The sequence below is a fragment of the Dunckerocampus dactyliophorus genome, chromosome 17 (assembly GCF_027744805.1).
Source record: "Dunckerocampus dactyliophorus isolate RoL2022-P2 chromosome 17, RoL_Ddac_1.1, whole genome shotgun sequence".
NCBI lineage: Eukaryota > Metazoa > Chordata > Actinopteri > Syngnathiformes > Syngnathidae > Dunckerocampus > Dunckerocampus dactyliophorus.
The window spans coordinates 7,460,102-7,477,153 of record NC_072835.1 but is presented as its reverse complement, the minus strand read 5'-3'; the positions used below and the strand labels follow the sequence as shown (position 1 = coordinate 7,477,153).

Here is a 17,052-nt window from a genome sequence, read left to right as displayed (position 1 = left end):
CAATTTAAATTATTACTCCAGGCAGAGGGGTGGGGGTCTACAGAAGAAATGGCCCTCCTTTTATTATTAAACTTACCTGTTGAGTTAATCATAAACAAGTTCCATTTGTATATCCAAATCTTTCTGAATTGCGCTTTTTGTTTATCTGAAGAGTTGAATCAGAGTAACTGGACTCACTTGATTTTTCACCTCTCGTCCAGATCAAAGTCCAGTTACTCTAATTCAACTCCTCACACCATGTACCGAAAACCTTTACACACACTTTTTCTTCAAATAGTTTTGAGTTTGCGGATAAAGACGTATTGCTCCTGAAATGATCGTAAAGCTTGTTTTGTCCTGGCATATTGTGTTATTTTGCAGTACCTGAAATTCAAACTTTACTTTAATGTCTTTTCATTAAATGTAAAATACAGTGGAACCTTGATTAGCGTCATTAATCCGTTCCAGAAGGTCCGACTCTGTTTTGGGATAACATTACATGAAGAAGACAGTTGCACTCACGCAGTGTATTAATAACACCACGAGACACACGCCATATTGTGTGCTAGCCCGAAAATGTATGCAAACTGAGGCCAAATTTTTGAGTACATTTTCAACAAGCTAACAGGGGCGCAGGCCAGCTGAGGTTTCACTGTATTTGAAGAATTTGAGTTGAAAAATGTCCGCAGTTTGGGTCGCCGCTTGTCATTAATGGGTGATGGAGGGTCCCGCAGAACAATTCGGTTGAGAATCACAGGTTGTGGAATATTGCATTGCTAAACATGGATGAAGACAAATACTTTACATTGAGCCTCGATCACATCACTCTCATTTCTTATTGAATTTGCGCCATCAAAATGCAACTGCAACTCCCAATACATGAATTCAGTGTTTTTCCTGATGAATTCTTTGCTGTTTTTTCGTTTGCAGCCTCCACCAGCAGCACCACCGCTAGAGTCAAGACCTCCAGTCATGTGACACGCTGTAGCGAGAGCCAGAAGAACTACTGCGTTAATGGAGGAGAATGCTTTACCCTTGAACTCATACCAGGCAGCACAAAGTTCTTGTGCAGGTAAGGACATGCACTTTAGCATCCAAGCTTACGTTTCAGTGCCTGTGATTACAAATAGCTCTCTTTGGGTTGTCACTGTGAAGCTCCTTGAGAAGCACGTTTTATTTCACTGCCTTCCCAATTACCCAGAGTGGTTCTACAGCAAAACAATTCTATTGGATCTCAATTTTCCTATGTCGTGTAGACAGTATGCTTTTAATCTGTAGAGTGTATTATAATCTATTTGGTCATTGCTTGGATGAAAATGACAATGTCCCGGTGTCATTCATTCATCATTGGACCCAGTGATGTGTACATACAAAGATGGCATCCATTCATTTTCGATACCGCTTCATCTCAGTAGGGTCGGGGGCCGTGTTGGGAAAATGACTTTCAAAAAGTCATTTTTTCTTCCTTACTTTCTGGAAGACATGATCAACCTGCAACATTTTTCTTGTCTTTCCATGGCACCATTCATTCATCTGAAATGAACACAAAAGGTTCAGTGATGATTATCAGTCAGCCAGTTATCGGAGTGCTTCACATCACCATGACGAGCAAGGAGGCTGCGCCACGGAGTACAATGTAGCCAAATATCCCTCTTGATGAAATGAACATATCAATTAAACTCTTACATTGTCCGTCAGTGGATAAGGCCTTTTCAAATTAAAAGTGTGCTTTATGTTTTCAACAGATTTCCATGATATTCACAAGTGTTTCGTCATGGCAAAGTCTGCCCCTTTTGTCAGTGAATCACATAAGCAGGCCGTCATTCACAGCCTACGCGAGGCGGGTCTGCTTTATGTGCGGTGGGCGTGTCAGGAATCTGGATGGGAGAACAGGAAGGGAAACGCGTTTAACTCCAAGCGCACAGAAAAACACCTCAGGGATGCTGCATACATGTAAATGACTCATAGGGGCGCTGCGCTCGAGTGGGGGTAAATTGTTTAGAGTCTGCATTTTCTGTATTCAACAGCTGTGTGTGCATGTGTACAGGATTATGCGGGGGGGGGGGTGCAATGTGTTTGCATACCCCTCAGGAAGTAGGCAGTTGCGGCCCAGGCTACGCCGCTCGCCATTGTGCGGCTTAGAGATGTGATGCCCAACAGGTCGAGTCTTTTGAACAGCTCTTTGAAGTGAACGATTAGAACTTATTCCCAAATTGCACAGATATAAGAACGCCTTGTTCTTATTTCTTATACTGGACTGTAATGCCTTGTTTATCGTGGTTATTTGGTTCCAGACTCAACCGTGATAAATGCGTTTCCGTGAAGTAGTTTTTGTTATTTCTAAATTTAATATTTTTGTAGGTAGGGATTAGAAAACCTGTTTCTGACCCTCTACATGCGGTTTCTAACATTATTAGAGCCATTGAGACATGAAATAACACCCGAAATAACACCTTTATGCTCATATTACACAATATAGCAGACATATTTGTCATAAATAAGACTTATGCTCATGTGTGTTGCTGTAAATGTCTTCTAGTGCTAGGGGAGCGGAGTGAGGGGCGGACAGGAAGTGGCATTGGGAGTTTTAGCTTTTTGTGAGATATGGCCTCAACAGTAGCCTGTGTTAGAGATTATTGTCCCTGTTGCGAGATCATTGGAACCTGCAATAAAATAAAAAGTCTGGTGCTTGTGTGTCTCATGGAACATTACAGTAACATTACTGATACCTAGTTACCAGTGTACAATACTACATATCATCACAATGTCTTTGAATGCATCTTCTGAATGCCTTATATTTGTATTTTAGTCAATTTGGCTATTTTTACAGTTGAAAATTAATAAAAAAAATGTAAAATGTACTTTGATATGCAAATGTTCGACTAAAAATTGGCCGTATTTAACCACAAAACAGCATCGGTGAGAGAAGCCGTGAAATTTGAAGCGCAAAGTGGCGATTACTGCATACTTATATCTGCAAATTGGTACTCAGTTTTCACTTACAGGAGTCGTTTAAAAGACTCGACTTGTTCGCGAATGGCACATCTTTATATTAGTGCAACTTAATGAGACACATTTCACTGTCGGTAACAGTAAGTAATGTTTGAAACAGTAATAAGTTACATTACCCATTGCTGCAAAGCAATGATAGTAACACTGTTACTCCCAACATGGCTGAGCTGGAACCTGGATCAACAGGTGAATTGCAGTGATGCGGACTCAACTCCGTTGTGGTGAAGCGGGAGCTCACCAAGCTCAAAATTTTCGGGTCGATCTCTGTTCTACCCTCACCTATGGCTATGAGCTTCGGGTCGTGACCGAAAGGACAAGATCGTGGGTACAAGCGGCTGAAATGAGTTTCTCCATCGGGTGACTGGGTTCTCCCTTAGAGATAAGGTGACAAGCACTGTCATCAGAGAAACTCGGAGTAGAGCCGCTGCTCATCCGCATTGAGAGGAGCCAAATGAGGTGGCTCGGGAATCTGGTCAGAATGCCTCCCGGACGCCTCCCTGTGGAGGTGTTCAGAGCATGTCTGGGCACGTTGGAGATACTGTGTCTCTCAACTGGCCTGGAAACGCCTCGGGGTCCGCCGGGACGAGCTGAACAAAGTCTGGGCTTCCCTGCTTAGGCTGTTGCCCCCGCGACCCGACCTCGGATAAGCGGAAGAAGATGGATGGATAAGAATATTATTATCATTCACTGCCTCTTATTAAAATGAGTGATAGAAAAGTGAAATGAAGGTGGTAATAGTGGTTATGAAGTCTTGGCTTCATGGATTCATTTGCAAGCACCTGAAGACACGTTTTGTCCTTCCGTCATTGTTGTCAATGCAACCAAACTCCCATCTCTAAATTCCTGTATCGTGTTCTGGGTTGTGAATGAAGAGGGAGTCACATTTGGTGACCTTTATGCTTTTATTGTGTCTACGTACAATGATCTGTGCACACTTTCTCTGCACTTCTTTGCTCTCCTGGAGATCAACTGTATTTCCGCACTTGCAGAAATCACGAGAAATTATCTGACCAGCGCTGGCAAAGCTAGCTCAGAGCCACACTATCGCTCCAAAATACAAAACAGTGGACCCTCGGTTAGCGTACGCCCCTGTTAGCGTGTTCATCCGTTAACGTCAAAAATGTAAGCCAAACTTTTGCCTTGGTTTGCATACGTGTTCTGGTTAACATCCAATATGCCACGTGTCTTTTTGTGTTAATACACTGCATGAGTCCAACTGTATTATTGATGCATTTTATTCTAAAACTTTCTTGCTAGCAGTTTGCTAATACATGGCAACACGAAGCGGAATTCAGCTCCACTCATACTCAATAACATCAGCAGTAGACTTTGCTAACACAGTTACGCCGCATGTCTCAAAAATGTTCACACAAAACACGTTTTACAGTTTTGCAATTATAGTTTTACATTCAGAAAACAATTCTAAATCAATATGGATGATGAATGAAAGGGATAAGTAAGCATTTCAATGTTACTTTTACTTTCGCTAAAAGACATGTTTGTTGCAAAAGACACAATGTGGCAGCGAAATCAACACGGAATTTGTGCTATTTCTTGAATTCGGTAGTGTTTCTCACCATTTTTCTCAAAATGCTGGCAGTTGCAACTTCCTTTGGCTCCATTTTGGGTTATTTTGCATCAAAAAGTGTGATCAAAAAGAAAAGCAGAGACTTGAGGTGAGAAAGACTAATGAATTCAAGAAATAACTCTTGGCAAAACACGAAGGTGTCCGTGTTGGTCTCACTGCCACATTGTGTCTTTGTAAAGAATCACATCGTCACTGAAGGTTAAAGTATCGTTAAATGCTCATTTATTCCTTTGTATTTATATGCATTTTGAATTGTTTTTTCGGCATGTAAATCTGCAATTGCATAACTAGGTGATATCGGTGTAGATCTCGCTGCCATATTGTGTCTTTGTAAACAATAACGTCTTCAATTAATTTGAATTTGAATATGAATACCAAATATGACTGAAAAACTGTGCCATGTCTGTATACTGGTCAATATCACAATATCTGTTCATTCTTCTATTTTTCTTTAACTGTTTTAGTTTGTGCTATAAATATTGTGTTTCTATTTTTCTATTTACATGCACATTTTTATATTTACGTGTCTGCACGGACAAGGAGCTGTTTTAAATCTCATTGTACATGTGTGTAGTGGCAAAAAAGGCATTCTAGTCTATCTAAAAGTAACCTTAAATGTTCATTTATACCTTTCAATCATCAATGATACGCATTTAGAATTGTCTTATGCATGTAAAACTATAGTTGTAAAACTATGAAAACTTGTTTTGTGTTAACATTTTTGGCTTTCTGGAATGGATTAATTGGATTTACATTATTTCTTATACGAGTCGGACCTTCTAGAACAGATGCTAAGGTACCACTCTGTAGCGAACATGGCGCTAGCGCAACAGGACGTCTCAGCAATGCAACCAATGTGACTCATCTGCAGCAGCGCCACGACTTCACAACCTAATTTGACTGAACTCTCGGGAGAGAACACATTTCGCGACTCACCTCGGCCACATTAGAAGCGTGTGGTTGTGCATTTTCACCAGAGTGCACCAACACACCCAACAAATCACACTTGCCATACAAAACTACCACATATCACAGTTGTCCCTTGCTACATCACGGTTCAAATATCGCTCCCTCACTCTATCAGGTTTTTTTTTCAAAAATTAATTAACAAATGGTTGCTGTTTTGGGTTGACTATTGAGAGAGAGAGAGAGAGAGAGAGTTTTATTGCTTATTATTAGTAAAAAAATATTGAAAGTTATGCGTAGTATTCTGGTCTCGGCGTCAGTAATGTTACATTGATGAGACATGACATTAGATTACTTTACCTTCACACTGCATGGAGTCAACCATGATTTCTGACATGATAGCGATGACATGATAAAAAAAAGTTCTCCTCCCATTCAGTGTGGAAGTGGTACGTTTTTAGCTTCTTACTTTGCCCTTCTCCACTCCATTTTAAACCCTTTCTTAGTGAAGTTTGGAATAATTGGAGAGGCTAACAATTTAGCTCCGTAGCTTGCTATGCTAGTGGCGGCCATCTCTTATGTCCCTGCAGTGATCCCATAGCCTGTGCAATGTGGTGTAAATAAACAATAATAAGAGTGTAAATGTGACTATGGGGTGTTTTTATCATGTCTACAGGGCTCCAATAATGGTAAAAACTGAATTTAGAAAGTCATAAACAGGTTTTCTATGCTCTAACTATGAAAATATTCTGTTTATTAATATTGATTCTACTTCACGTAAATTGACTTATCTGGAACCAATTCACCGCAATAAACGAGGGACGACTTTATTTGCACATATCGAAGATAATAATAAGTAATAATAATAAGTGTTTTGGTGAAGTGAAACGTCTGTTTTAACTTAGCCGCTTTAGCATTTGAATCCCTCATCAGAAGGAGTTGTGTACTCAGTGTGTCCTGAGCAAAGTGAGTGTTATTGGAGAATGTTTCTTTTATTGGCCTAGTGCTACCTATTCATACTTTTTAATAACATGCCATAACTTCATTCATTTATTGCAAAACTCCCAACCTACGGACCCCAGTTTGAGAACGCCAGCTTTAACTCTTTCAATGCCAAAGACGTCTTTTCCTTTTTTTCACGGGAGCTACAGATCAAAGTCTCATTCTTCTTGTGTGTGAATTTCTGACTTGTAGGCAATGTATTTCTGTCCCAGTAGGGGGCAACAGTTCTCTTTTCGTCCAATCGGCAGCGACAGATTGTCCCTGAAGAAGACGGATTGTGGGTTGAGAGAGGAAAATGGTGAAACAAATACAGACAAAAAATACAGGCAGCTAACACTGTCGCAGAGCTTGACTGACGGTGGATCTGCCTTAGTCGTGACGTGATCGCCAAAGATAGAGGTGACATGGGTCGTGTAGGTGACGTAGACACAAATGCAGTTGACAATGCCAGCCGAAGCAACAAGCTAGTGGTTAGCGTTGCTGAGCCATGTGGCGCGACACCGGAGCCTGACACCGGAAGCAGTTCAGAGTCGGGTGACTCAGAACCCGACCCTGATTCTTCAGACGAGTGGCTGCCGTCTGGATCGGTCAGCAGCAGGGATTCATCCCCACATCCAGCAGACCCCACCGTCTCTCTGCTTGAATTTGCTTCTGTGCAGAAAAAGCTAGTTTTCTCAGTTTTTTGGTCAAAATCAGATGTTTTTGCTGAAACTACCCTATGTTCTACCCTATGTTCAATATTTAAGACCAAAAAAGGCTAGAAACAATTTTTTTTTTTCAGATGAAAGAAGAGAGTCTAAAGTTCCTTTAGATAGTTTCAATGTTTATGTAGTCCTAAAACACAATATTCTGTGTGTCTTGAAAGCTTGGCAAAAATGCCCAAAAATGCCTATATTACAGCATGGACATCTGCGACATATAGTCGCAGATGTACGATGTACAGATGTACATATGTACGAAAAAAGTTTTCTCTTTAAATTTGGTTGGTGCAGCTGCGCTATGCACAGTCTACTGTATGTAGCAGTTGCCAACAAGTTAAGCTTGTGTGAGTGAGAACAATACATTTATTGTGTGTCGCCCAGTATTTTTTCATTGGGCATATGTAAGTTTTGTGCAAATATGATTATGCTAAGTGTGTGTGTGTGTAATGGAAGGTGAGTGTGTTTATTGTGAAGGCCTCTACGAGAAGCAATTATACTGACAAAGCACTGAGCTATTAGACTGAATCTAAAGTGTAATAATAATAATAATAATAATAATAATAATAATAATCATAGTGTCTAACAATTGATTTTCACTTGTGAGTCACTATGGCATTACTGAAACTATTTCCACAATCTTAATGGCACAACTTGTCGCTTCCTCGTCTTCCAAGAACCAGGAAATCGTAGTAGAAGAAACATAAATAAACATGCTCAATTTTGTTCACTTTCGTGAAAGGCTTGAGACATGGCAGTCTATGCTTTTTTTATTCAATTTAAATGATACAGATCTGGTACATACACCCATCATGGGCTTGAATATCTTTTTATTTTGTAATTTTGTGTTTGTTTTTTCAGGATAATAATGGTCATCTACAGTATACTCAAATAAATACATACATAGCAGCACAGTGGAACACTGGTTAGCATCACTGGAGACTTGAAATTGTCCATCGGGGTGATTGTATACACGGTATGTGCTCTGTGATGGGCTGGCGACCTTTCCAGGGTGTACCCTGCCTCTCGCCCAGAGTCTGGCTAAGATAGGCTCCAGCTCACCCGTGACCCTAATGAGGAGTTCAGCCTTCTGCTGCACCATCATGACCTTTTTCTGGCAAGTCTTGAGAAGGTGTAGGCAGCATCGTAGAGGTTACAAACCATACAGATACTGATACGTACTGTATGCTTGCGTGCCGCTACACTGCTACTGTGAGACTTGAATTTTCCCATTGTGGGACTAATAAATAATACATTCGCAAAGGCATTCTGCTCTATTCTAGGTAGCTCGCGCTGTCACTTTAGCTCACGCTTTCCATCTGTAATAGTCGACTTTGGTTATAATAGCCAATTTCACATGTGAAAAATGTCCTCCTCTTGTCATACAAAAAACACCTGCAAACCTCAGGAGCCTCATGTTTGCTTAACAGAGAAGCCATGGCATGCAGCTTCTACCTGGGTGCGAGTGACCCCCCATGGGGCCCAGAATTACTAGCGGCGTCCCTGTGACCACCTCTACCCACATTTTAATACAATAACAACTTGCAGGGCTATTATTATTTATTTTGACACATTCAATCCATATTCTTACTGGTTTGTGTGAAGTCCATGCTTAAACTAACTGATTGCATCAAAAACAAATACAATCAGGGTGTTTAGGAACTTTCCATGGGAGCTGAAGCCACCCTAAAAAAGACTGGAGTCCATGGAGAACAGAAAGTGGTTTGCTCATTCTGGGAGATTTTTTTCACTGCAATCTTTGGAGAAACACCATGACATTAAAAATGCATCCATGGCTCTACCCAAACTGCACTTTGGTAAATCCGACCACTTAACAGTCCTGCAAAAGCCAAAATACATCAAGTCACTGATGGCTGACCCACTTGCAGTTCAAACTAGAAACATCTGGACTGAAAACCAGCAGAGCTGCCTGGAGGTCATAGAAAAGATGAAAGTCCTTCAAGTCTGGGGACAGTGAAATGTCCAAACGTCTGCCACAAACAAACAAGTGCATCTGGACGGTGTTTCACCAGAGTCCTAAAAGCATGTGCAGAACAAATGGCAGTTGTGTCGCTAATACAAGCAGTAGTCCCCCGGATATTTGAGTTGAGCACCATCATCCACCTATAACAGACTACAGTGGCGCTCACACCAGTAGCTGTAAAATGCCTGTAAAAGTCGACCCTCACCCACATCAACACTGATGCCCAACACTGATGACCCCTAACAGTTTGCAGTCATCTTATCTGATCAGTGGTCCTGGCCCGACATCATACCCGGAATGCAGCAGAAGCTATGCCATGATGCTTTCCTTGGACTGCAGTTTTGCATTTAATCCCATCCTCTCAGGAATGCTAATTGTGAAACTGAGTAACCTCGGCATCCCGCCCGCCACCTGCAACTGGATTCTGGACTTTATCACCACAGGTGACGAAAATGTGTGAAAAAGACTTGACCGAGCTGACGGTCAGCACCGGGCACTGCAGGGATGCTGCCTCAGGCCAGAACTCTTCTGCCTCTGCACACATGACCTTGTCTCCTCCCAGGATGACACCATTGACGTCAAGAACACTAACGATACAACAATCCGAACGAGGATGAGTCGGACCACAGAACACAATTGCCAACATGGAGGACTACAGCTCATCCTCAATGTAGAGAAAACAAGAGCAATCATGACAGACGTGGGAAGAAAGCAGCCTGTCTGCAGACTCTCATCGTACTGTACTGTACAGATACAAGAATAGATATGATCATTTTCTCAGTAGTGTTTCAAATCGGGGGGATGCAAACACATTTCTGTCCCCTGGGGGGGCATGACAGAAAATAATTGAGAACCACTGCTCTAACCCGATCAATTTTTCCAATAAAAAAATGATGTAAATCCAGTTCATCCATCCCAGTTTTCCAGTTCTAGATTTACATGCATAAAAGAATTCAAAATGCATATAAATGATGAATGAAAGGGATAAATGTGTCTCGCTCTACGTGACTTGTTGAATTCTTTTGTGTTGGTTCTCCGTATTTCATCTTTTATTTTGCAAGGGCTTCCTGTTTTGTGCTGTTTTCAGTCACCTTTACCGCTTTCTGAGGAAGCTGCTAGTCACAGCTGGTGCTCATTTGTAAATAGTTGGCTTCTTCAGGAGAGTATGCTTTCTTTGTCGTTTGCTAGTTCATTGTGAATGTCTTGTCTGCTGTGGATATACGTCTCCTTAGAGGTTGTGATGCTGCCCGCTACATTTTACATTTTTTCGTTTTTCCACTTTGGAATGAAGCTCCTGCTATTTTGCACACCTGCAACTGCTGGTGGCTAAATTAAAGACTTTTTACCTGCACTAGCCTCCTGTCTCTGCATCCTGGGGTCAAGACCATGCCTAAACATGACAAAATGAACATTTTTAATTTACTTTTTACCTTCATTGACGTGATTGTTGCCAAAGACACAATATGGCAGCGAGATCAACACGGACCTCACCATCGTATTTTGCCATTTCATGAATTCAGTAGTGTTTTTTACCTCAAGTCTCTGCTTTTCTTTTGACCATGGCAGCAAAATAAAACAAAACGGAACCAAAAAAAGCTGCAAGTGCCAGCATTTCGATAAAGAATGTGAGAAACACCACTGAATTCAAGAAATAACTCCTAGCAAAACACGAAAGTGATGTCAGTGTTGTTGCCACATTGTTTCTTTGTTAACCAACTTGTCTTCAGTGATGGTAAAAGTAACCTTAAATGTTCATTTATCCCTTTCATTCAGCATTTATATGAATGAAGAATTGTTTTATGCATGGAAACCTATAATTGTAAAACTATAAAAACATGTTTTGTGTTCACATTTTTGAGACTTGTGGCGTAACTGTTAGTTAGCAAAGAACTACAGAGATGGATGACAGAGCTGACTTCCTCTTCCTGTTTCCATGTATTAGCAACTGAACATTTTGTGATAAAAATACATTGAAAACATATTTGCCTCACGCAGTGTATTAATAACACAACAAATTGTACGCTAACCGCAAAATGTATGAAAACTGAGGCAAAACGTTGGCGTAAATTTTCATTAGCCAAAAAATAGCAAAAGACGTTAAGCGTACGCTAATCCACTGTATTCATGATGGAAAGTGAAGATGATGAAAGGATTTCTGTATAAAACGTAGGTGGCAGAGCGTAAAAGTAGAGTAATACTGTGTGTGATTTGTGTTTGAAATACCCCAAGTAGTTCAATACTAGTTTCTCTACTAACAAATGAATGTGTTGCTGTTGTGTAGTCAACTCCAGCATGGAGTCACGGCTCTTTGGGTGAGTGTGTCACGTGTCATGAATGTATCAGTTCAATTTGACGCTAACGGCCCAAAAGTTCATACTACCAACCATGTGTAAAAAACCTTGGTGTGCTTTTCAGCATGTTGTTCATTTGTTGATTACTTGCCGCTTGGAGTACTGTAATTCCTTGCACTGTGGTCTGGACCAGTCATCTCTACATCGTCTCCGGCTGGTTCAAAATGCAGCTGCCCGGCTGTTAACTGGCACCAAGAGACGGGAACATATCACGCCAGTCCTGGCCTCCTTACACTGTAACTGACAGCATCCAGTTCAAATTCTTCTCTTGGTTTTTAAATCACTGAATGGTCGCGCCTTCATAATCATCTGACTTACTGTCTGTTTATATTCCCGCTAGAACAACGAGGTCCAGCTCACAGCTCCTTTTAACCGCTCCCGGATCTAATCTTAAATCTTGGGGGGATAGGGCCTTTTCTATCGCAGGTCCCAGACTTTGGAACGCCCTGCCAAACGTTAGATCTGTACAAACACTGAAGCATTTTAAATCTTTATTGAAATCTTACTTTTAACACAGGTTAACCTGGGCATTGTTTTTATTTATTTTTTACTGTTTTACTAATGTCATTATTTTTGTGTATTGTTTTCACTGTATTTTTAATTGTACATTTTATTATTGGGTATGTTTGTGTAGTTTTGTGTTTTATTGGCTGCTGTACAGCACTTTGGGCAGTTAACTGTTGGAAATGTGCTATATAAATAAAGTTGACCTTGTCTTGACCAAAGTTGTGGAAGTGACACATACTCTTTTATTAGAATCCATAGTTTATGACAGTAAATGCATACTCACTAGCACACACAGAGATGTGCGAGGCGAGATTCAAACCCAGAACTTCCTAGCTGTGAGGCGGGTGGCCTAACCACTGTCCCATCCAGGTGCAAGACACGGCGTGCTACTAAAGTGTGCCGCATTAACTCTATCCATGAATGCAAGGTGAAGAAGAAAGAAAAGTGGAAATCGTTTTTTGCCTCCGAGGTTGTGAATAATTAGCTTTCCACTGCAATTGTGAAAAGCCAGTTATGTAAGATTTGACTTCCATTGTTGGTGTGTGTCCATCTTGTTTGTCCTGTGTGTAACATGTCAGTGTTGTTATCTCTTGTCCTTTCTACCCATCGACCAGGTGCTTGACCGGATTCACTGGGCACCGATGTGAACAAGCTGTGCTTAAGAAAGTCTCAAACCCGAAACGTATGTGACCCCTGTATGCAGTCCCACATGTCATTACTGGTGTCTCACCCCTATCACATTTGATCTACTCAAAGAAATAAGAAATCCATCTTTCCTTTTCGAACGATGGTGTAATGGATGCATTTGGAGATAAGAAGATCATGTTTCTTGTTGTCGTCCTAGTTCTGTGATCTGGTTTCCTATGAGAGGAATAATGCACTGAAACTTGCATGTACTTACCATTTCATCATGTGCCATCATGCCGCCCTCCATCAAAGCTGCGTTTACTCGTGAGACGACTGCTACAAACTACTACTCATTTTTCATACAGCTTCACCCCTCTGACACCAAACTGTAGGCTAACACTTCTGCATGTCTGATGCTAGATTGTCACTTGTAAGTCATCATTTCAAATTAATTAATCATGATTAATCACCATTTGCAACTACAGTAATCCCTTGTTTATCACGGTTAATCGGTTTCAGACCTGACTGTGATAAGTGAATTTCCGTGAAGTAGGCCTTTTTAAAAAAAAAAAGAATATTTTTGTAGTTAGAGCGTAGAAAACCTGTTAAAGACCTTCTAAATATGGGTTTTAACAAAATTAGAACACTCTAGACATGACTAACACACCTATAGTCATCTTTACACTCATGTTACCCTATATAGGAGACATAATAAAAGAACATAAGCCATATAAGACATTATTAAGACGTCCGGGGTTCAGAGTTGAGTTTTAGCTTGGCGTGGGTTACGGCTGCAACAGTAGCCCGTGTTATGGATTATTGTGCCTGTTGAGATCATTCAAACCTGTTGTTCCGTCGATCAAGTCTGGTGCTTGTGTGTCTCACCGAACATTACAGTAACATTACTGAAACCTAGTGACCAGTGTAGAATACTACATATAATCACAACGCCTTTGAAAGCGTCTTCTTATATTTGTATTTTACTTAATTTAGCCATTTTTATGCTGAAATATTTAATTGAGGCCAAAAATATGTCCAATTTGCTTAAATATTATTATTTTTTACTAATAATTGGCCGTTTTCAACCATTAAACAGCATGATCGCTTCATGAATATATTTATAGAATTTGCATTTTGCACATTTGGTAAGTAGTGCTACAATATACATATATATATATATATATGTATATATATGTTTTACATAAGAATATCCACTTACTGACCACACGTACACGCATAATAAAAATGTTGATGAGAGTCTGTAAATGCACCAGTGTGCTGGAGAACGGGGAGGCTTAGATACATATAAGTTGATACATATAAGTTGTTGGAATTGCGCTGCTGTTGATGTGTTGAGGTCAAAATGAAGTTCTAAAAGAGCGGCAGACTCTGTGGGGAGGCTACACTGTGCCATGATGCACATGCCTTAATTATGCTAAAAATATAATGAATGAAATAAATAACTTACAGCCGTCAACGCGTTATTTTTTTATACATCCAGGCCGTATGTGGGGGAAATATTGCAATAATATTGCAATAAGTCCTAAGTGGCTGCCTGTTGTAGTGTACATGCACATTTCAGCCTGCTGCCTTTCAGGTATTCCCAAACTCTCTGAATTGAAGGATTTTAGACATATTTGTCTAGTGGGCCTTCATTCCAACACCAGTGATGACTATTGTGGGTTCTTCCTTGCTTTTATAAACTAACTGCCTCTCGCTTCTTCTCTCTTTTCTCTTTTCTCCTAATCAGGTGTCCAAATGAATTTACGGGTGATCGCTGCCAAAACTATGTAATGGCCAGCTTTTACAGTACGTCCATTTCCACTTCTATCTGCTTTTGTATTGGTGCATGCTTCACTCGGAGTACCTGTGCTCTGAACCCTGCATATTATGTTTCATCATAAACCTGCAATATACGCACATATCATTTATTTGCATGTTCAATTTCTTATTTAGATCTCCTTATTTATTTATGATGTCTTAAAGCTGCATGCAGTATTCATTATGACTGAAATAATATTTTTACTTCTAAAATGTTTTTTTTTTTTTTAATATTCTTTAATATACATGGAGTCAAAATTGTGTCATGTAAAATTTTGCCTGTCTCTTTACAGACGGACATATGCTATTTTATATTCACATACGCACATGATAAAAACTGTCTATCCACTCACATACGCACATACTGGATGAGCACGAAACAAATTGACCCCCACAATGACATTCAAGGTGACATTGTTCGTGCACACACACACACACACACACACACACACACCCACACACACACACAGATGAGACAACTACTTATTTCTCTTAGTGTTGACAGTAAAGTGGGTACATTAAAAGCCACCATCTTACCAGTGACGTGCGGTGAGGCTCATGGCTGGTGAGGCTCTGACTCCTTTGGGGTATTTTTTAATGTTCATTAACATTGCTCATTAAGAGGATAACAAGGAAAACAAGAGAATAATTCAATATGGTTAACAGAAATATTCACATTGTTTTCAAATACTTCTTAGTTCCATTTATTTATTCTTTTAACTGATAAACATTAGTGGTCATGCCTTTTCATTTCTATACATGCACCCTATCCTTCCCCAGGAACAGCTCTGGTACTTTGTTGTAAAAGTCTGATCACCTTCTGGTGAGCTTGGCTATACAGTATAATCTCCATCTTGGTCAAATTCATTCATTCAGCAGAGCATAGAAATACCTTTAATGCATTTCACCTGCTGCTAGCTAGTGCTGCTGTTGTAAAGTACAAAACGAAACAAAACTACACTGTCTTTTCCTCTCTATGAAGGGACGCCAGTGACAAGCGCCTTTCTAGCTCACACACCCCCTCACCTTTAAGGATGAAGGCAGTACTGCAAGCGCCTCTGCGTATGACATTTCTATGTACAGTCGTCCCTCGTTTATAGCACTTAATGGGCTCCAGACATAGTAGACATAATAATCAAAAATAAGCCATCTTAGACATGAACAAGATTGGTTGAGGAGAGACTCACAATGCGCTTGCTTTATTGCTTTATTACCTTATTACCAAGGAGAGAACACATGCAGTGAACGTTCACACAGGAGCTACTATGGGCCACTCTCTACACTGCTAACCTTGACAGTCAACTTTAGCCAGCTGACGTCACACACGCCACTTCCCAGGCCAGGCTTCTTAGAGGCGCACACAACAACTCACAGAAACTGTATTAAGCTTCATATCATGTCTTTTGAATGCCTTATATTTGTAGTTTTGTTCATTTTGCCTTGTTTATGCTTGAAAATGCTTAATTTTAGGCCATGAATACATATAATTTTCTTAAATATACATTTTTTTGTACTAATAATAGAACATATTCAACCACGAAAAAGTGATCATTTATTAATTAAATAATTTTTGAAAAAAGAGAGTGAGGGCACGATGTTCGAGCCGTGATGCAGTGAGGGACGACCGCATTGTAGGATTAGCAAGAGTAATGATGTCACCCTTACATTAAAGACATGACACAAGTCATGGTGTATCATGAATGTTTCTGCAACATTATGTTATTGGTGGCATGCTCACCAACACAAACTGGCAGCCTCTTACTGAGTGCACTCAAACGGTAGGCAGGGGTTGCGCACTAAGTCAACAAGAGACGCTTGCGGCAGCCTCATCTTAGGTTTCTGCCCTTAATTTGATCAGGGATTGTAAAAAATCTGTGATTTTTACTTAAGAACATGTAAAAAAAACTATCAGAATCATACAGAAAATACATTATAATACAGTTCAATAGAGAAATACATTTTTTTTTAATGCTATCATCATTCACCTGCCTCCCCCGACTGCACGCCACTGCAACAACAGTCACGCAGACAGAATAGACATCGTTTGTTCAGTAAGGTTTCTCCCAGCCCCCCGCTTTTGCACTTTAACACCAATATTGTTATTCACGTGTTTTCTTTTTAAACAAAATTCAATACACAGTTTTTCATTAAAATAATGGATGTTTTAGCAACCCCCCCACAGACGGAGGGTGTTACTGCCCTCATGGGAGCTCATCTATGGCCTCCATACTTCCACCCCTGGGACATTGTCATTTAATGTCATTTATGACTGCCCTCCTAAAGCACTTAATAAATTGATGCAGCAAAGAAGCACTGAATTTGGATCCAAACAACGAGCACTTATGTCTCCTCTCATAATACCGCTTTGTACCTGAAGAGGTGATGTTGATGATGAAATAGTGAGACAATAGCCCCTTTTCCACTAAAATCTCAGGTACAGTAAAGGCCAAAAGTTTGGACACACACAACACAACTGCATGGTCCCAACCCTATTAATAAGGCACGAAAAATTTCCACTACGTAAGCCTGACAAGGCACACCTGTGAAGTGAAAAGCATTTCAGGAGACTATCTCATG

The 17,052-nt window shown here is 40.3% G+C and overlaps 1 protein-coding gene across 6 annotated transcripts in view; it reads left to right on the top strand.

Moving 5' to 3' along the window:
• The window catches only part of nrg1 (neuregulin 1), a 63,133-nt gene that overhangs the window by 19,756 nt on the left and 26,325 nt on the right, over nucleotides 1–17,052 (top strand). For 3 of the 6 annotated variants that reach the window (XM_054757193.1, XM_054757192.1, XM_054757197.1), the window contains exons 3-4: nucleotides 910–1,051; nucleotides 14,405–14,463. In XM_054757193.1, coding sequence (XP_054613168.1) covers nucleotides 910–1,051; nucleotides 14,405–14,463 — 201 coding nt within the window. Of the gene's footprint in view, nucleotides 1–909; nucleotides 1,052–12,641; nucleotides 12,710–14,404; nucleotides 14,464–17,052 lie in introns of all 6 variants that reach the window. The other 3 variants (XM_054757191.1, XM_054757196.1, XM_054757194.1) reach the window with 2 other exon arrangements.